Genomic DNA, 20,966 nt, shown 5'->3' with positions numbered 1-20,966 from the left:
GTGTAAATGACAGGCCATGCACTCTGCAGTCCAAGGCCAGGCACAGGTGTGTTGGCACCAGCACCCCTTTTCTTAAACTTGGAGGGATCTTTCAGGGAGGAAATATCTTGTGGTGAATAAATGTATGTAAAGTTCAAGAATGTCTTCAGTTTTACTTCTGATTCATTTTCTTCAATTAGAGTCAAGTATAATTAAATCTTCTCTAAAAAAATAGACATATGGTATGATCCCATTTTTATGAAAGTATTTCTATCTCTCGTTCTATCTGTAAAAATGCATAGAAATATGTCGAGGATGCTGTACCAGAAATGTTAATGACGGCTATATTTGAATGATGAAACTTGAGGTAATACTTTTATTTTCTTTTTGTACTTTTCTGCAATGCTGAAACTGTTTGGAGGGAGCATATACTGTTTTCACAGAACGAATAAAGTAATTTTGCTTTTTAAAAAACTGGCATCCTGGCAACAGCCCTCAGGGTTTAAAGCTTCCATGTTTCACTTTCCTGCTCCTGCCCCCATACCCTCCCCCAGTCTCCTCCATTTCCCACTTCTCTCCCTGTTCACCCCCCTCGCACACATACCCCACTTTCTCCTCCCCCTGCTTTCCCCACATCTGGCCTCCCTCCTCCAGGCTGAGAATGTCTCATCTCAGTGCTTAACGCCCCCACCCCTAGCCCCTGGGGGCAGGAGGGGTGGGTTCCTTCCTTTTCTCTGCTGGAACTGGGAGTGGGGACATGTTTAGATGGCCTTGGGCCCCTCTGTGGTCCTTCTTTCCTCTTATCCCTCCCACAGCCCCCGCCCCGTGCGGAGAGCAGGGCCAGCTGCCAGGCTGGGCCGGGGCAATGGCAGGAGAGCGCCGGCCTGAATGCAGCCGTGGGCAGCCTCAGGATCTGGGTATGACAGAGCTTGAATGTTATTCTCGGCTCTGTGCCACCCATCAGCTCCACCTTTTGTTCTCAGCACCTCTGCCCAATACATCATCGACTTCCTCTTGGATTTCAATGTTCTATCTCAAGGCTCTGCTCCTGGACAGGGCCCAAATGAGAGAAGCCATGCCTCTCTGGAGCTGCCCTTGTGACATGACTGTTCCTCTCCTCCCCCCAGGCCGTGCCAAGATGGGGAGAGCTGAGAGCAGAGTGGCCTGAACCACCCTCACCCAAGCTGCTAGGACTCGTGGTTAAGTAAGACAGAGCCAGGCCCACCCAGACAGACCGGCAGCTGCCCTGCAGTTTTGCAGGGAATGCAAGGCACTGGTGACAGGATGGAAGTACGGCTCAGGGGGTCTTTGAACAAAGCCACAGGAGAAACACCGCGCCCTGGTGTAAACTCTGGCAACCCAAGCAAAGCAACCTGTTAGTAACGGTGGTGGACAGTCAATGCACCATGAGGGGTAGCTCCCTGGGGTGGGAGAGAACCCCAAATGCTGGATGTCTCTGGTCCTCAGTGCCCAGAAGGGGCAGGGCTTGCCTTTGAGGACTCCAAGTCTAACATAAGCAGACCCCCAAACGACCCTTATGCCCCTATCACTTTCTCAGGCAGAGGGGTCAGGGCTGTGTGGGACATGGACCGTGGTACTAGGGTGGAGGAGATCCAGAGACATAAACCCAGGCACTCGGGACTGGGAGGAGGACTCGAGGTGGGGGGCACTGGTAGGGCCTGGTCTCAGTGACGTGTAGTAAGGCTGAGAGTTGAAGGCCTAGACTCGCTGCCCACAGCACTGTAAGGGCAGGTGGGAGGGGACATGGCATACGGGGGTGAGGACTGTGGATTGAGATTTGGAGCTGCTGAGAGAACAGGACAAAAAACAAGGAGCCACTCTCACAAGTGCAGGGGAGAGAATTGAGGGGGCAAGTGGAGGAAAGGGGTGTGGCAGGCAGACATGCGGGTGGTCCTTAGGAATTCCTTGCCCACTTCCTGCACTGCTGCCCTGACCCCCAGGCCTCTGGTTCTCCCCTCAAGATGGGTGGCAGGGATAGAAGGAGATTCTTCACCAAATACCCTTTGTACCTTTTTAGCTGTGAGCCATGTTCATTACTACTTGTTTTTGTTGCTGTTATTGTTTCACATTTTAAGGAAAATACTCCTGAGCCATGTGAAGAAGTGTTGCTTTTTGGGTGCGAGGGGACCAGAGCCCCATCCTGATTCCAGGTGCCGGGAAGGATGAGCAAACGTTCCCTGGGTGCAGTTTCTCAGGGAGACCCAGAAAAGGCTATAACGGGAAGGGGGTCTGGTGCTGCAGGTCCCATGGGTGTAGTGCCCTGGTGCCAGGTCACTGGGGGTCACACCAAGGCCTGTGTTATTCTGGGCCAGGGAGCTAGAATAGAGGTCACCCCAATAGGGGTGCCAAAATTAGCAGATAAAAATACAGGCTGTCCAGTTAAACCTGAATGTCAGATAAACAACAAAAAATCTTAGCATAAGTATGTCCCAAATATTGTGTGGGATGTATTTATACTAAAAAAGCATTCATAATTCATTGCCTATGATATTCAAATGTAACAGGGCATTCTGTATTTTATTTGTCATCCCTCCATCCCAGATGTTGGCTGGAAAGTAGAAGCCATGCCTACAACTCTCTTTTTTTCATTTTTCTGTTTCTATTTTTCAAATTGTAAACCCAAATTTTCACAGCCTTGCCAGCCTGTGGATGCAAACGAGCTCACTCAAAGATAGCTAGTGTCCCTGGCCTGCACGTCCCCTATAACAGGACCTTGTCCCTCGGAGCTCCAGCAGTCTCAGGGCTCCCGCAAGGCTGCCATGTTCTTCCGGTTGGGTACTGGGTGCCCTCGGCCACGTGAAGGCAGCTGTTGCCAGGCCTTTGCCATGTATCTTGGCGCCCTCTGCTGGTGAACCCCAACAGCAAATGCAGGAGGTGCCCAAGGGCACTGGGCTCTGCGACCCATCCACCAGGCCAGAGCTCCACTGGGGACTGGAAAAAGGCTCCCTTTCCTGACTTCTTACCGGGTCTGACAGCAAATGGCCTCTCCAACTGCCCCTCCCTTGCCCTCCCTGCTTCACCCTTGCTTGCCACAGCTCGTTCTGGCACCATGTGTGCCAGATCCCATGAACATGCCTCCTGTTCCCTGCACCAAACGCTCAGCCTGGCTCCATACAGACAACAGCTCTTGCAAATGCCAGGCAGGCCAGCCATGGAAAGCCTGCTGTTCCCGGGGTCAGCTGCGCCTCCTGGCCCATCACCCACACTGTCCTGGAGGCCGGATCCCCAGGGAAACCTCTCCCCCAGGGAGCCAGAGGAGCCTGTCCATCTGAACCTCCTGCCCTCAGCCCAGGAGTGCCTGGGCCAGTCTGCAGTGGCTCCTTTTAAGGGAACATAATTTATTCCTTTTCCATCTCCCCTCCAGGCAAGGCTGGGTCTGTCTTGGTGGTTGGCAGGCCCTAGAATCGTGCACAAAGCAGAGTCAACAAACACTAGCAAGATGAAGGTTGGGAGGCTGGGGAGGGTGTGAGGGGCCTCCCCAGGTCCAGGGCAAAGAGTGATTTTTTTTTTTTAAATAAAGATACTTTATTTACAGGTAATACAAAATAAACCACAGGACAAACTACTGTGCAGAGGGAGGAACGGCCCCCACAATAACCACCCTCCCTATCCCAGAGTAACTTATATAAAAAATAAAAAAGGCCCTAGAATGGGGGAGGAGCTGGGCTGGAAGCACCTTTGCTGATCAGGATTGGGGCCTGCAGACCTCATCCACCCCGCTCCAGGGCAGAGTGGATCCCGACTGGCTTCCCTCTGAGCCCTGGGGCTGGCAAGGACGGGACACAGCTGCAAGGGCAGTTGGTGGTCATTGCAGAGGCTCCCTGGCCAAGGCCCCTGACTTCTGACTCTGAAGGGTTAGGGCAAGAAGGTGGGTAAGTGACTTTGGGGGCGAACATGGGACGGGCATTATTGCAGTGCTCCAGCCAACTTCCTCCTGGCCCTGCACGCCGGTCTGCGCTGGGTTCCAGGGAGCAGCCATGTCAGGGCAGGAGTGTCGGGTCTTCAAAGCGATGATGTTGTCGAGTCCACCACCTCACGGCCATTGCAAACGGTGGGGACAAACTGGGAGCCAGACCCTAGGAAAAGGAAGCTGGAGGTTGGGACTGACCCTTAGGCCTTCCACGGAGGGCAGGCAGCAAGGGAAGCAGAGTTGGGGAGGGAAGCATCACCCCTTCTCTCCCTACCTCTCCTGTCATGTCATCTGGGGGTACTCCAGCCCCAGACAAGAAATCTCAGCAGCCTGAGGAGTGGCCCCCGTGTCTGAGGAGCTGGGGTGGGGAGAGAGGGTACAGGTGAAAAGGGGAGCTCAGGATGCTAACCTTGGCCAAGGCTGGAGCCAGCCCTGGCAGCGGCACTGCCAAAGCGGCTGGTGGGTGCCCGGTGGCTAACCACATTCTTCTGAGGCTGGAAGAGGATGATGTGCAGCTTGGGCGCGAAGAGGCAGCCAAGCACCACAGAACCGCTGAGGCTGACCGACACGCACATGGTAGTGGTCTGCACCTGCAGGGGTGAGTGGGCGAGCAGGCGCGGGTCAGGGTGAGTCTCTCCCAAAGGCCTGGGCCTGCCCCCAGACTCCCCGCTTGGGCTGTGGGGAAAGGGTTGGGGAGACCATAGCATCCAGCCCTGGGCCGCGATCCATGTGCCATGTCCCAAAGGATTCCTAGGAAGATTGGGCACAGCCCTAGGGGCAGCCTCAGTGGACCATTTTCCCAGGGAGATCAGAGGTCCAGCTGAGGGGGTGGGCATGCAAGGGTGCATGTACGCATGGGGTGTGTGCATGTGTCGAGCGGTGCAGGTCTGGAGTGTGTGCATGTAGATGTGTGTATATCTGTGTGGGTGTATGTCTTAGGTTAAGTGTGTACATGTGTGAGTATAAGTGTGCAGGTGTGAGTATGTGATGCATGAGTATGGATATGTGTGTAGGCAGGGAAATGTGTGTACCAGGTGTGCCAGGGAGTGTGTGTGCATGCAAGTGTGTGTCCATGTGGAGATATGGTGTATGTGTGTATCTGCATGTGTGCAGGTATATGTGTGTTTGTGTACAAGTGTGTGCGGGAGCATGCATGTGTGGGTACTATGTCCCAGGTGAGTCTGTAGCTGCCTATGATTGGCATGCCAATGCAAATCATATGCAAATGCAGGGGGAGTCAGAGCAGATTCCCTCCCCAGCCCTGGTCTCCACCACTCAAGCAGGTGGCCCAGCAGGTGCAAGCAGAGCAGCCAAGCCCAGCAGTCCCTGGCCCACGGCACTGCACCACCACACCTCTGTCCTTGGGAAAGGGCCTTTTCCAGGGCTTTCACTCAATTTTCCTGCAGTTCAGACCCTGCTCTGTGCTCTTAGGCTGGGACCTTGGGCAAGAGATTGAACCTCCCTGAGTCTGTTTCTTCATCTGTAAAATGGGAAAGCCATGGAGCTTACTCCAGAGTAATGAGGATTAACCAAGATGATCTTCTGATCATTCAGAGCTCAGCTCGTCTGTCACCTCCCCAGAGATGCCTTCCCTGACCACCTCATCTGAAGTAGCCATTGTCCCTTGGAGCTGGGGAGACCCACTCAGACACTCAGTGCCAGCTGGAACCAAGTGTGCTTGGAAGCCACCAACTGGGGTACATTTTCACCTGCTTTAACCTTTCTCAACCCTACACCCCGGACCTCCTTCCCCTACCCCCTTTGCTTCACTTTTACTCCCTTCCCAGGCTTCATCTCTCAACCCCTGCTGCAGCCAACCTCTCAGTGGGGCAGGGCAGTTGACATCCAAGTCCTGAAATCTCAGTTCTCTAACTCAAGTTCCCCTCCTCCCTGGCCATCTCCCCAGGCCCCACTCTGCCCTCCCACCTTCTCCTAGGGTCCACACAAGCTGTGGGCCTCTGAGTGCACATTTAACTCCTTTTGGAGTCTCTGAGTTATCAGTAGATTAAATAAGACACCAGAAAACAGAGGATATGGTGTCCTACTCCTTCCCCCCTCTGTGGCAGGTGGCTCACCCGGTAGTCGCTGGAGGTGACGTAGAAGATGGGCAGGAATGCCAGCCAGATGATGCAGGTGGTGTACATGGTGAAGCCAATGAACTTAGCCTCATTGAAGTTCTCGGGGCACTTGCGGGTCTTGAAGGCATAGAGCGTGCAGAGCGCAATGAGGAGCACGTTGTAGGCCAGTGAGCCCAGCATGCTTGCATCACGGTGGTTGCAGCGCAATGTCACCACCTCCCGCCGCTCAGGGGCTGTCTCCTTGCCTGTGCCCGGTGCCTCCACCACCAGCCAGGCAGCCACGATGAGCAGCTGGCCTGAGATAAGTGCCAGGCAGATGGCCACCTGTGAGGCGGGGCTGATGAAGCGTGGCCGCTGGGCACCCTCCCGGGCCCCGCCGAAGATGCGCGCAATGCGGTTGGTCTTGGTGAGCAGGGCTGAGTAGCAGACAGAGAAGGCAGTGCCCAAACCGAGGCGCCGCAAGGTGCACACTGCTGTGGATGGCTTGGCAATGAAGATGAAGGTCATGCAGTAGCAGAGGAAGACACCACCCAGCAGGATGTAGCAGAGCTCCCGACCCGAGGCCTTAACCACTGGCGTGGCATTATGCCGCACAAAGACACCCAGCACAAAGAGGGTGGCCAGGGCACCCAGGCAGGCGATGGTGACAGGTCCTATGGCCCAAGCATCGCCCCAGCGAATGTACTCCTGGGGCAGCTCATAGCAGCCAGTCAGGCTGGCATTGGGCCAGTAGCCCAGGCCGCAGTCGGCGCAGGTGAACTCGTCCAGCCGGTACTCATAGGGCTGGCACGGAATGCAGAGCCAGCAGCAGACCTCGCCTGGCTGCACACTCTTCACCTCGTGCTGGAGGCAGGGCTCACTGCAGCGAGAGGCGGGCAGGGGACCGGCCGAGGGTGAGGCCCATGGGATGAGGCTGGTGTCCAAGGTCAGGCCTTCAGCCCAGTATCCCACCTTCTGGTAGCGATAGCGCCCGCTGCCTGCCCGCAGATAGGTGAAGATGTTGTAGCGCCCAATACCGTCACCAAAGCGGTCAAAGCGGACCTCACTGTGAGTGTCTGCTGGTCGGAAGGGGGCTGGGGCGGAGGAGGGAAAGAAGAGAAGGTTGGACTGGTGGGTTATCCTCATATGACCTCAGCCCCCACCCTCACATGGAACCCAAACTCCAGAGCGAAGGCCAGCATTAGCCCTCCTAAACCTTGCCTTACCCTAACACTAGAGCCTGTCTGGACCCCAGCCATTTTTCTAGATGAGAGATCCCAACAAATTCTTACCCTAAACTGCAACATCAACCCCCAAGCCTAAATCCCAAACGTAATCCCAGCCTGGAGGCCCAGGCATCTCCACAAACATAATGCCCACACCAATTCCCCAACCATGACTCCCCAACTCAGCCTTAGACATAGGATCCAACACTTTCCAACCCAGGCCCCAAACCCCAACTTTATCATAATGCTCACCACAGCCCTCTCCCTAGACTTAACACAGAGACCCAAAATCTACATCCAGTTTCAAGTCCCATCCTAGTCCCACTAATCCTATCAACAACCACCCCAGCTTTAGTCCCCACCAGCCCTAACACTCATCCCAGTACAAACTGAACCCCAACCTCAGTGGTCACCTGCAACTACTGCCATTCACCAGAATATGCTCAGCAGCTCAAAAATCACCTCTACTCTCCATCCTCACTCTCCCTCACTTGTGAACCTTGCATCTCCCAGCCGGCCAGGCTAGAAGCCTGGACTACAGCCATCCCTGGTCCCAGGGAGAAATCGGGGTTTGACCAAGCAGAGGACCCGCATAAGGGCCTGTGAGTGAATGGTGAAGCCTAGATTCAAACCCACGTTCCTCCCCCCACTCCCCACAATCCTCTACTCTTTCCACCCAGCCTCAAAGTTCTCAAAATCCGACTCCAGCCCTACCATACATTCCATTCAGGGCCAGCAGGCTGAATTTAGCCTTGTTTTTTTTCCATCAACCCAACTGGACCCCAGACCCAATCCTGACTCAGCATGATTCTGAAGGCCAATCCTGTTGGAGTTACTGCTCATCTTAACCCTGGGCCAGCCTATCAGCTCTGGCGTCCTCTCTCACTGTTCCTCAGTGATTCTTCCTAAAGCATGGTGATGATTCTGAAGCACTGATTTTTCTTAAAACTGGTACTTTTACTAAAATAACTTTTGATTTCAGGAGACTTTGGTCACTTTGAGTAGAAAATTTAAGATTGGGAATAGAAATTTTCCCGAAGCCAGGCACAATGGCATGTCTGCAGTCCCAGCTACTCAGGAGGCTGAGGCAGGAGGATCGCTTGAGCCCAGGACGTTGAGGCTGTAGTTGGCTATGATCACGCCTGTAAATAGCCACTGTAGCCACTGCACTCCAGCCTGGGCAACATAGCAAGATCCTGTCTCTAAATTTAAAAAACAAAAAAATAGGCCAGGCGCGGTAGCTCACGCCCGTTATCCTAGCACTCTGGGAGGCCAAGGCGGGTGGATTGCTCAAGGTCAGGAGTTCAAAACCAGCCTGAGCAAGAGCGAGACCCCATCTCTACTATAAATAGAAAGAAATTAATTGGCCAACTAATATATATAGAAAAAATTAGCCGGGCATGGTGGCGCATGCCTGTAGTCCCAGCTACTTGGGAGGCTGCAGCAGGAGGATTGCTTGAGCCCAGGAGTTTGAGGTTGCTGTGAGCTAGGCTGACGCCACGGCACTCAGTCTAGCCTGGGCAACAAAGCGAGACTCAAAAAAACAAAAAATAAAACAAAACAAAAAAACAAGAAAAGGCATTTTTCCTGTATATACAATGTCATCCTGATGCCCACCCTCAACCCACCCTGATTCTGACTGTCATTGTTGCCTGAGAATGGGCTTAAGGTCCTCTGGTCTCCACACCCAGTAAGATAAGGAAAGAGGAAATAGAAGACAAGGCCCAAGCAGGAGCCATAGCCCCTCGCAGTGGCAGGACCAGGCCAGAGGTCTACTCTCTGGGAGGATCTCCGAAAGTGGAGCCTCAGTCCTGGCTCCAGCTGGAGTCCTCTCTGCCTAGCTGTCTGTGTCCTGGCTCTGACACCAGACCCCAGCGAGTGCTTTACTTTCATTATGCTATGTTTTCTTAGCCGACTTGTGCAACCCAGTAGTGGAACCTGCTCCCCTCATCCTCTGGGAGCCAGCAGGCTGATGAACACTAGCCAGAACCATTACCATCAAACTTGACATTGAGCACAAAGTCCTTGTAGAGGCGGCGCCCGTTGACTGGCCGCATTGCGTCACAGAGGCGAGTGGCGTTGGGGCAGAGAGCACGGTGCATGTTGTGCAGCGCGTGGGCCATGGCATACACCGCGTTGACCACAAACATGATCTTGGACTCCTGCTCAAAGGGCACAGACCGCAGAGAGTGGGCCGCGCAGTCTCGCTGCCGGAAGCTGCAGCGGAACCTCTGCTCCCAGAACTCGCGGAACCAGGGGTTCCGGGTGTTGTTCCAGGGGTCTAGGCTCTGGAAATAGGAGGCAAAGTCTCCAATGGGGTAGGAGGCCAGCTCGATGGTGATGGCGCCCTCAGCGGCCCCCTCGCTGCCTGCCACCACGCTCTCCAGGGCCCCCCAGCCGTCACTGGCCACCCAGGTGAAGCTGGCGTTGAGGCGCTGGGAGGCAGCAAGCAGCTCACGGGCATCCTCAGAACGGGTGAACAGGACAGCCACGCGGGCACTGGGCTTCTGCAGCAAGGCTCGCACGACTCCCTCAAAGGCCACACGGCTCATGGCGCGGCCCACTTTTTCCGAGGTGGCAACGCAGATGTTGCGGGCACGGGCCTCCAGCTCAAAGGCCTCGATGCCTGTCTCACCATAGTCACCCTCAGATGCCACCGTGGACACGTAGGTCCAGTTGAAGAAGCGGAGAATCTCAGCCATGGCCTTGGCTTGGAAGAAGTCAGGGGGCACTGTGCGGGCAAAGTAGTCATAGCGGGACTTGTCACTCAGCTTGGCACTGGTGGAGGCGTAGCTGATCTGTGGGATCTGAAATAGTCGCAGGAGGTTGGCCACCTGGGGGAGGGGTGGAGAGGGAAAGATCAGAGGCCAAGCTGAACACTAGAGACGGATGCATCCCCCATAGCTAGCAGACATTTATGTCAATTATCTACAAGTTCAGCAAAAGGCCTGCATCCTGACTTGATGCGTTTTCCCCTGGGGCAGGGAGTTTTCTACTCTTTCCCAAATGCTGGGAGAGAGAAGACGCTGGGCCCAGGCACCATAGTACTGAGTCACAGCTAATCTCCTCTGCTGTCCCTCTTCAGACACATGGGAGGGAAGCCAAGGGAAGGCCTGGGGCAGAGGGAGGCACTAGATGGCATCTGGATACTCTCTGGCTCTCTACTTGTTTGGGGGCAAGTAACCCTTCCCAGAGTCAATCCTGATGGGATGATGGAGAAAGAAGTGAAAAGCTTCCCCAGGAAGAAAGACCCATATCTGAGGCTCCCATGGCCCTGGTAGCCCAAGGCTTAGTCTTCAAGGATGCCTGAGCCTGAAATAAACAGGGTTCCCTGCTCTACCACTGACTGCATCAGTACCCCATCTCCCACCTTCCAGTTCCTGAGGCCTGCCCACGCAGTGGAGCCTGGCCAAGGACCTGGTAGTGGGTGAGTAGGTGAAAGCAGAGCATGGCTCACATTCCACAGGAGACGGCTAAGTCCTGTATTGCAACTGGACACAGGCTGCAACTCTGACCATCTAGGGTGCCATGCCCACTCCTACCCTTTCTTTGTGTCCCTGGAGTTGGCAGACCTCCCTGAGCCTCACTCTCACATCTCCGCCTTACAAGGCTGCTGAGCAGATAAAAATGGTAATGCCTGGGAAGCCACAGTGCCTGGCATATGGAAGATGGTAGGGACATGGGCAAGAGAGAGGGCAAGGAATGGGGAGGGTCACTCACAGGCAGGCATGGCCTAAGGATACAGGGCTAGGCCTTGTGTTGACCAGGACAAGGGAAAAGCAGACCGATGCTGAGGTGTGGGCCCTGCTCCAGGAGGCAGGCAGCTCAGGATGGCAAGGAGGTAACTGGGCTCCTAGACATAAATGCATGGGACCCTGAAGGGAACAGTAGAAAGCCACACCGGGAAAGTACCCCAGAGGCTCCTGAGGAAGTCAGCAGGTAGGAGGCTGCCCACCCATCTCTGCCCCCAGCCAGGGCTGCAGATGTAGGTGCTGGCACAGCCACACCTGTCCACACTGCTGCCTAGCTACCTCTAGTAGCAGGGAGTAACAGGACAGATAATCCACTCCTAGCAGTGCAGAGTGGTCAGGCCTCCCCACCCCAGGCCAGAAGCTGATTCCACGGTTCAGATTCCCGTGTCTGCTTCATTTCTTCTAAACTAGCATTCCAGGTTGGGGTCCTGGCCCTATCCCTGAGGGCAATGCCATCAGCCAGCCTCCTAAAGGAAGCTGGGGCCCCAGCCGAGGCTCCCTTATGTCCCCCAGCCCCAATCCTATTTCTGGCCTCATCTTCCAGCAGCATATGCTGGGCACTTGTCAAGCCCGGTGAAAAGTGGGAGCCAGTCAGAGAGGGGGAAGATCACGGCTGGGCACAACCCAACGAGCAGAAGAGGGACATCAGCGGGGTCAGCACCTTCTCAGAAGTTGAGCAACAGGGCACCCTCTGCTGGTCCCTTGTGGGACAGCAGCAGGTGAGGGGGACACTGATTCCCCACCTTCCCACCACCTCAAATCCTGCACTCCCTGAAGACCCTAGGACACCCTCTCCCCTGCCCCCTTCTCTTCCTCCTGTTTCTCTTCCTGGCCACTCCTAGCTTCTCTCTGTCCTCCCCTCTCCGATCCAGGGAGACATGATCTGACAGATCAGGGCGCCGTTGGCTAACAGCCCTGATTTCATACTTCTCCTCTGCCACTGCCTTGACTTGTGACATGCCTCTCTCTGAGCCTTGGTTTTCTCATCTGTAAACTAGGTTAATAATAAGAGCAGCTAATATTGACTATGCCTTTATGACTTGCTAGACCCTTTAATACATGCTTTGTATTTATCACCTCAGTAATTTCCACTACAAACCTAAAAGTAGAAAGGAGGAAACTATGACACAGAAAGAGAAATAACCTGCCCAGCGTCATGCAGTTAGTAAGCAGGGGAACCAGGATTCAAATCCAGAGGGCTGACTCCAGAGGCCTGGCTATTTAAGTCTCTCAGCATTGTTTAAAATCAGGGGTACATGTGGCGGGAGTGGGGTGTTTCTCTTGCAATCTCTAAAAAGCAGCCCCATTATGTGACAAGGGTACTTTCTTAGTATTCTGTAAAAACACCACTAAAAGAAAGCTTCTAGTTCTTCTTCCAATGCATGTCAGCTCAGGAGCCCCTGCTAAGTGGGAATTCTGGGTCGCCACCTCTGGCCTCCCTCCCCACTCCCCATTTAGGCAGCCTCCACATACCTGGATGGAGACGTCACTGTAGGAGCCACCAATGACACCAGTGATAGCAGTGGGAGCATCACCGTGGGTGGCATAAGAACCGTCAGGGCAGATGTGGCGTGAGCCATCGGCACCACGGCTGAGTGAGGCACGCACAAAGTCCAGCGCCTGCTCCAGGGCGTGTGTGTCCTTGGAGCAGCTGTCGAGGATGTGAGCACCCAAGCGCACACCAGGCAGCAGGTGCGGGTCGCGGTTGATGCGGTCCAGTGCAAAAAGCATGGCCTCCAGGCGCTGGATGCCACGGTGCTCATTGACAGGACCGCAATCCTCTGCTGGGCCACCCTTCTGGTGCACTGGGAACAGCCCACCCAGCACCAGGTCCCCCTCCACGGTCAGCACCTTCTTGGCTGGGCCGTCAGCCACAGCACCCCACAGCAGCAGCAGAGACAGGAGCCCAAGCAGCGATCCCATGGCCCCAAAGGGGATGGATGGGTCCAGCAGACCTGGGTCTCCAGGGGATGAGGGTAGAAGCAGCAAAGGCAAAGAGAGGAGGAAACAGGGACCAGGAAAGGACAGACAAGAAGAGAGATGAGAAAGGACCCAGCTCCTGCAGAGAGATAGAGAGACGGACAAACAGACGGGGAGAAGTGGAACCTGGGAGCAGCTTCCCCTTTTGACTTTGCCTCCTCCTTCTCCCACACCTGTTTCCCAGGTACTCAGGAACCAGGGAGGGGGTGGTGTCACTAACAAGGCTGAGAAGCTCCTGGGACACCCCTGGGCCTATCTCTCAGCCCTTCCCTGATCTGGGCTGGAGATGGGCCCTGTACCCCTACCAAACTCAGCAGTGGGGGAGGGAGGCAAGGAGTGAGGGCACAGGCAGAAGACAGGAGACCACAACCAACATCTAGCCTTCAACATCTAGTAAACAAAAGGTGTCCAAGACTTGCACAAACCTCACGGGACCCTGAGGTCAATACCTTTGCAACAGAGGCCATATCAGAATCACAAACACAGAGGCCCAGTTCCCATCCTGAGCCTTGGATTTCCCGAGAGGGGGCGCTGCTGTCTGAGGACCCACCAGGGAAGAGACAGGGAAGAGTCTCTAAGAACAGCCTCCAACCCCTGGGGAGACTGAAGCCCAGGTGAACACCCAAGGGTCCTAGCCTCTGGTCCTAGCCTTTCCCAGTGTCCTGACTGAGGAAGGAATACAGACCCTAAGCCCTGGGAGTGACAGCAAGGTGAAATGGCTGGCCCCAGGGAGGGTACCCAAGTGGCCCTAGGTCCTAAGTCAACCAGGCAAGTAGATGTGAGCATATGTGTGTGTCAGGGATGGGGACAGTCTCCAAACAGTGCTGCTAGTGAGAGTTTTGGACTCCCTAGCTCTACGTAGAATGCTGTTGGAGACTTTGTGCCTCCGTTTTCTCTTCACTCCAACCCCAGCAGAGAAAATCACCATTTCCAGTCTCTCCATCATCAGCTTTGGGGCCCTGTCCACCCTGGCCCTGACACTCAGAGACCCCTCCCTCCCTTTTCTACTCTGCATCCTGTCATCCGTGCCCCAGTTACCTTCTCAAACACCCCACACACAGGCTCTTACAATCACGCAGGCTTGGAAAGGCCGAGAGAGGAATACACATCGCTCCTCAGAACAGGAAAGGAAACTGAGGCTGAAGAAGGGCAGCAACTAGTTCAAGGACCCCATGTCCTGGCCAGTAAGGCTGGGGCTCCTCACTTTGCCTCCTCGGCTCCTCAGAGCTTGTCCCCCACTGGTGCCATGGCAGGGGGACTAAGATACTGTGGGGACCCAAAAAAGCAGCAGCTCGACCAGGCAAACAGGAGAGAAACAGGGTTAAAGACCAACACAAATGGGGACAGGGGCCCAGAGGAGGGCACAGGCCAAAACTAGTCAAGACCACAAGCCTCCCACAGGGGAGGCTGAACAGAAGCTCAGAGGCAGGGAAGGGGACAGAACCCAAGAGTAGGGCAGCCAGGGGCCTGGGCCACAAAATCTGGGCAGGGAGCAAGCAAGCCCGAAAGGCTGAGACAAAGACAGAGGCACAGACAGAAAGAAGGACCAGAGGACGCCAGAGCAGGAGGAACGGGGGAGCGCGATGCAGGGCGTGTGTTCTCTGGGAAAGAAAGGTGGGATGCCTGGGGCTGTCTTCCCGCTTCCCGGAGCTCACAGAGAGCGCCGTCTGGACGCCCGGGCCCGGGCTCCCCAAAACTCGAGGGCCCGCGGAGCACCGGGACGTGGGGTCAGGGCGGAAAAGGTTGGCAGTGGCCGTGGCACCACGGCTCACCCTACCTGGCGCGCCCGGCTCTGGCGCGGAGAGAATCGGAGTGGAGCGCGGCGCCGGGCTGGGGCTCCCGCTCGCTCGCTCGCTGGCTCTGCGCTCTGCGCCCGCCAGCTCGCCCAGCCGCTTTCAATCGCTGCCCGCCCCGCCCCCGGCCCGGCCCGCCCCCGGCCCCTCCTCCGTGCCTCCCCACTCCGGGTCTCCGGCTCCCAACCCGGCCTCCGCCTCCCTCCAGGCACCGCACCGCTCCTCGCCCCTGGCCTGCAGCTGCTGCTGCTTTTCTCGGGACCACCGGGCCCAGAGCTGTCCGCTTCGCGGTGCTGAATCCCCGGCGCTCTCCCTCTGCGCCGCCGGGGCAGCCGCCTCGTGGCCCTCTTCGCCCCATAACCAGACTGTGGTACCAGAGAGCAGGAAGGCGGGGGTAAGGTCATTGAGCCCGAGAGGTACATGGTGCTATGGGTTCCCGTCTGAGAGCGCGGAAGAGCTGGCCCCTGAAGTCTCAGAGGAGAGGTAAAGGGGCCAGTGGGAGACAGGTGTTCATTCCTTCTCCCCACCCAGCAACTTCAGCTTGCTTCACTGCCAGGCCTGAGGTGGGGGAATGTGTCTTCAGCCCCACATGATAGCTTGGGCCTGAGTCACCAGGAGTAAAAGACTGGGGGAAGGAGGAGGTCAGAAGAGGATGGAGCCTTCCTTCCTTAGATGACCTTAAAGCTGCTACCCCAATCACTAATCCCCACTCCCATGTGCAAAGGGTATTTATGGCAAAGAGATACCAACCTATGGGAGACAGAGGTTGCAGAACCAGGGACTAGGGTCAACCCTGAGGGACACGCTGGGGCTGGCAAGGGGATCTGGGAGGGGAGGGGGCTAGGGAAAGGCTCCTCGAATTGGCTGCTGCGTAGGAGGAGCGAGAGCTGGAGCCCGAGCAGAGGGAAGACAGCTCTGAGAAGATGCTCTTGACTCTTCCCTCCCACAGCAAGATAGGGAAGGACACCCCTGGGTAGGGGGTGGTGAATAAGCTGCAGTGCCAGACTATGCTGAAGGATCTGGGGAGGATGTGAGGGCCTGTGCTATCTGCCCCCAACAGGTACACATGCTGACAAGGCTCCACTGGCACTGCCCTTTCTTCCACAGGTGGCAGTAGAAGCAAGGCCAGTTCAGACACATGCTGAAGAACATGCCAGCTCCAGGCCCCTCAGGCACACACCCCCACCTGTGTGTGGCAGTTGGGGAGGGGGCCAAGGACAAGCTTTTCCCTGGACACAGAAACCCAGTGCCCCACTGCTTCGGAAAAAATGCAGCTTTGAAACAAAACAGACACATCAAACCCAAACAAACACAAACCCAATCACTAATGGGAGACAAGGTGGCAGCAGGATGAGGGTTCAGAGCTGTCAGACAAGGCTGGGGAGACAGACGTGCTGTCTTCCAGCTCCAGCTCTGCCACCGGCTGCTCTCACCCTCTCGGGCTGGCTCACAACTGCTCCCTGGGGCAGGTGAGCGATGGGCCCAGGCTCTGGAGCAGGGGGTTGACAGCAGGAGGGTGCTGAGGTGAGAGGAATCACACAGCTATCCCAGCCCACTCACCAAGTCAGCCTCAAAAAAGAAAGGGATTTAAAGATACAGCTACACACAGTACCAGCCCAAGAAGCCCATTACAGTGCCTGCAGCAAGCAAGCTGCACAGTCCCACTGCAGCACATGGACATGCAGTTACACACAGCCATGCAGCCACCAATCCCTGCTGTGCACACAGACACGGACACAAACCCAACCTTACATACACAGTTGTACATGTGGACATGACCACACACACAGCAGTACACATGAACATACCACAGACAGCTGTACATATGGATATTTGTACATGTGGACACCACCTCCAAGTACATGTGAACATGTCCACACATAGCTGTACATGTGGACACAGCCACATGCATACAGCTGTACACATGAACATGGCCACAAATACATGAACACATCCATATACACAGCTGTAATCACGGATACAGCTGCACAGACCCATAGCCTTATATGTGGACATACATATAAACATACAGCAAAACACAGCTTTACATATGAACACATGACTATACACACAGTTCTACAGAGACACACAGCAGTCTATGGACAAAGCTCCCATAGAGATGCTCCCAGCTAGCTGGCTTCACCTGTTTCTGTAATGCAACCATATACCAATAGACACATGCACACAGCTATCCACTCAAACACCACTATGCCTAGCCACAGCCACACCTGATGCTCACTTAGGTATGGCTTCACCCAGACCACCACCAGCAGCCCCATCCATGGTTACAGAGTCAAACGTGAGTACACGTATACACATGCACACGTGCATGCACACACATACATGGGCACTGGCAGGCACAGCAGGGACGTCTTCACCTGCCTGAGGAGGTCCCAGCGGTGAGCACAGGTACACTCAAGTCACAGACACATCCCTTGGAGGCAGACAAAGGCAGGCTGCAAGCTCTCTATTTCTGAGCCCTGGAAGGCACCACACGCTCAGCTCTCACACCACCTGCCTTGCTTGGCCTGTTCTCCGGCAGCTGCAATGGAGGGGAAGTTGCCCATTGGGGTCACAGAGCAAGGAGTGGAAGATCAACAACCCTCCTCCTCCTACCCCAGGGTACCTGACCATTTCCTCCTCTCCTTGTGCTGGGGGCCACTCCTGCCCACTCTCAGCCTATCAGCACAGGGCTCCCCAAGATGGAATTAACAAACAAATATACAGCCCAAATCCAGGTGAAACAAGAAAATCATTTGCTTTATTCTGGGTCCTGGAAGTTCCAATGTGAGTCTGAAAAAAAACAACAGAGGCAGCAGCCCCAAGGGCTGGTACAGAAAACAGTCCCTGGCTCTTTTGGCCCTGGGAGCCGAAAGGGCAGTGAGGAGAAGGCTTAGCAAGAAGCCTGGGATGTGGGAAGTCAGGTTCCCCAGGCACCTCCAGTCTCAGCCTGGGCCTGGGTGGTGAAGGAAGAAGAGGGCTGGAGAGTCTGCTCAGTTCCTTAGCAACTGCACCACGGTAAGGTGCAGACCACAGGTTACTCCTTGCCCTTCTCAGGAGTACTGGGCTCCCAGGGCCACTTGGTGGCCCCCAAGGGCTCAGTCTCCGGATCCAGCCGTGGCTCCCCCAAAGGCCCCTCGCTCTCCAGGTCCAGCTCCTCAAAGGATGAGCCACTGGCCCCCGACTCGCTGTAGCTGTGCTCACTGCGAGTGTCACCATCATCCCAGCGGCGGCTGTTCGCCCCAGGGGATAACGTGGTGGCTGAAGTCTCCCGGCTGCCAGGGCTCACCTCCAGGCTTACAGAACTCGTGTCACTCATCGTGTCAGCTCCTATGGCCAGGATAAAGGGAACACAGGTTAGGCAGGACCACACCCACCCCCTCTCCTCCAGGGAGAGGGCAGAGGCTCTCTACCGCCAGCCCAGCAACTCAGCACGCACAGTCCACTCATGAATAATACAGCCACCCCGGCTCAGGAGGCTCATTCCAGCTGCCCTCTGCCCTAGCTGGAGCTGCCCTGATGGGGGCTGCACTGACAGGGAAGAGGGAAAGAGGAGGCACAAGCAGCTGTGCACTCCTCTCCCTACCCTGAATTAGCCTCGGCACCCTGCACTCCCACAAAGCCTGCTGCCCTCCCCACAACATCCATTAAGGGCCGCTTAGCCCCGAGGTGAGGAGCTGAGGTAGAACAAAGAAACCCAAGTAGTGTCCCCTCCAAGCCCTATCTCAAGCTTGGAGAGAGGTTTGTCCAGGGCCAGCTATAAAACACTGCCTATAGGGCATGAGGACTGAAGAATAGATCAGGAGGCCTACTCGCCAGCTCCGCCCCCTCCCTCATGCACGGCTCCCCAAGGAGCAGCATCCAGGCCTCTGGCCCACGTGGATGGAGAAGTCCTGAGAAACACTCAAACAGTTACAAGGAGGGTGCTGGGATGAAGCATTTTAAGGGCTTTCTCCCCCTATTCCTAGGTTAACCCAGAGGAACCCTTACCCACCCTACCCCACCACCGACTACTGGTGCTTCCTGAACCACAAGGCAGCAAAAAGGGGCTATGAGAGCACTCTGCTGGTGGCTGGGGAGCCCCACAACAGTGCTGAGCTGAACTGATGGCCCTCCTAACCTGCTCCTCCATTCCCAATACATCCCTTAGGCAAGCAGCCTTTTCACCTGCCCTGTCCAGACACAACCCCTGGGTTCATCTCCCCAGATCAGAGGCACTGAATGCAGTTGTGGGTAGCAAGGAGAAACAAAGAGCTCAGGCCCACTATGTGCAGGAATGCAGACTGGGAGAAGGCCTATACGCCACCTTTCCTGTGTGAGAGGAAGAGGGGTAACTGTCAAACATCACAGGTGTAGGGTGGACCAGCTTCCCCAGCTGCTGTCTCCATGGTGATGGAGCCCAAGCCAGGCCCAGCTGAGGAATGCTTGGCATCTAGACTCAGCCTAAAGCTTTCCTGGAGCCTCAGCTGAGGCCTAAGTTGGGGGTGGGGAGATTTGGGTCCTGTTCCCCCAGTCCACCTGGCCCCTAGACGATGCCTTTTGGGCCCTCCTACTGGCAGAGGTGAGGTAAGCCCTGGAAATGACAGGCTGCTGGCCCACAGTTCTTGCTTGGAGCCCCAGGCTGGGCTCCCAGAGTGGAGGCATGTGAGGAGAGTGGGGAGAGCCCAGGCTAAGCTGAGCTTTGAATTATAGGTGATCCCTTCTGACCTCAGGTCAGGACTCTAGGCCCTCACTCACTTCCTAAATGATGGTCGGTGCCCCAGGGGCTACAGGCCTGAAAGGAGCAAAGGAGAGGGATAGTTTCTCCCCAGACCCATTAAACTGTCATATCCTACCTGCCCACCCACCCAATGGCTCTCTTGAGACCCCAGATACAGGGAAGTGCCTGCTTTCCAGCCAGCCTTCCTCCCTCCCAGCTCCTGGGTAGGAGTGATCAGAGGAAGGGGCCTAAGGGTAACTGCTTCAGGCCGGGGCTCAGCATGATGGGATAAAGACAGCCCCTGGGGACATATGGATACTTCAAGCAAAGAACCCTGAGGCAGAGAAGTGGCATCCCTACAGCTCCACCAAAGTCTACATAGGAGGAGGTCCCAAAGTCCTATGCCTATGTCCCTGGGGAGAAGATGCCAGGCAAGGCAGGGCAACACCTAAATCCCCAGAACTGCTGAGGCAGGGGATGTTCACTCCAGTCCCACTCTCCTTCTCTGCCCACAGCCTCTCCTTCTCTGCCCAAAGAGATCAAATATTCATCGCCTCTCCAGAGCTAAATAATACATCAATGTAATAACAGGCGCAAGGCAGCTAATTACCCCTTTCACCTCCCAGCCCAAGCTGGAGCCACAGCAGGGAGGCAGGCAGGGACAGGCCAAGCCTTGGGCAGCCATGCACCTACCATATACTGCTGTGTAAGTGGCATGCACCTAGCAGCTGACACCCAGAGTCCACCCTGGGTGTCAGGACAGGCCCCATTAGAGGTAGGCAGACTCCTCAACCCCCCACACCAGGAAGCAGGCAGGCAGGCTGGTGGGGAGGAGGACAGAGACTCCTCAGCCCCCCACACCAGGGAGCAGGCAGGCAGGCTGGTGGGGAGGAGGACAGGCTGAGCAGCTAGGGGGTATGGGAGCTACAGCTGCAGCCAGCTGTAGCGGGTGCTGGGCAGTCCTTCAACACGCCTGGAAAACAGTGTATGGGAGGAAAGGAAGCTGGGTGGGTGGGCCTAAGAGCAGGGAGGCAGGCGGCAGAGAAAGGTCACAGAAAGGTCAAGGCACTCTCCCTTCTGCCCTGGGGCTGCTTGGGCCTACTGACCTTGTGCCATGTCCTGTGCCCACAGTAGGGACACTGAAGATTGTCTGCCGGGTATTACCAGGCAGAAGGGAGCAGTACCCCATGGAGGTAATTAAGTGGCAGATGAAGTTAACTGTGTTAGACACAGGCCCCTAGGGAATAGAGATTGCTTCCCAGTACCCTCCTGCCCAGCCCCTGCTGACACATGTCTCTCTAGGGTGACCTTGGCTATTAAAGACTGGATGGACACAGAATCTGCTAAGGAAGAAGAGGAAGAGGAACACTCCCTCTCCCCACAACCCAGTACCACTCCTAGAAGTCACAGACTTCCAGAGTCATACAAGGCTCTACTGGGACAGACAAGAATTAGGCCCCCTGGGACCACCTGGGATATTACCAGCAGGCCCCTTTGCCTCTCGACAGCCAGAGGTCACAAGAAATCATGGCAGAGGGATGAGCTGAGA

General features: G+C 55.7%; 2 protein-coding genes across 14 annotated transcripts in view; both read right to left on the bottom strand.

Annotated features, from left to right (window-relative positions):
- Positions 1 to 2,572: 2,572 nt before the first annotated feature.
- On the bottom strand, positions 2,573 to 14,775 carry GRM2 (glutamate metabotropic receptor 2). Its single transcript, XM_076008161.1, has 5 exons — positions 12,419 to 14,775; positions 9,190 to 10,027; positions 5,986 to 7,061; positions 4,320 to 4,500; positions 2,573 to 4,076 (listed from the first exon to the last, which is right to left on the bottom strand). The coding sequence occupies exons 1-5, from the start codon at positions 12,866 to 12,868 to the stop codon at positions 4,003 to 4,005; spliced, it is 2,619 nt and encodes an 872-aa protein (XP_075864276.1). The 5' UTR covers positions 12,869 to 14,775; the 3' UTR covers positions 2,573 to 4,002.
- A 2,676-nt stretch (positions 14,776 to 17,451) lies between these two features.
- TEX264 (testis expressed 264, ER-phagy receptor) overlaps positions 17,452 to 20,966 on the bottom strand; it is a 33,448-nt gene continuing 29,933 nt past the window's right edge. For 12 of the 13 annotated variants that reach the window (XM_076008123.1, XM_012771446.2, XM_012771447.2 and 9 more), the window contains one exon: positions 17,452 to 18,048. In XM_076008123.1, the coding sequence (XP_075864238.1) occupies positions 17,756 to 18,048 (293 nt within the window). In that variant the 3' untranslated portion in view covers positions 17,452 to 17,755. The remainder of the gene's footprint in view (positions 18,049 to 20,966) is intronic. The other variant, XM_076008115.1, reaches the window with a different exon arrangement.

The sequence above is a fragment of the Microcebus murinus genome, chromosome 1 (assembly GCF_040939455.1).
Source record: "Microcebus murinus isolate Inina chromosome 1, M.murinus_Inina_mat1.0, whole genome shotgun sequence".
Taxonomy (NCBI): Eukaryota; Metazoa; Chordata; class Mammalia; order Primates; family Cheirogaleidae; genus Microcebus; species Microcebus murinus.
This window is presented reverse-complemented; position numbering and strand designations above follow the sequence as displayed.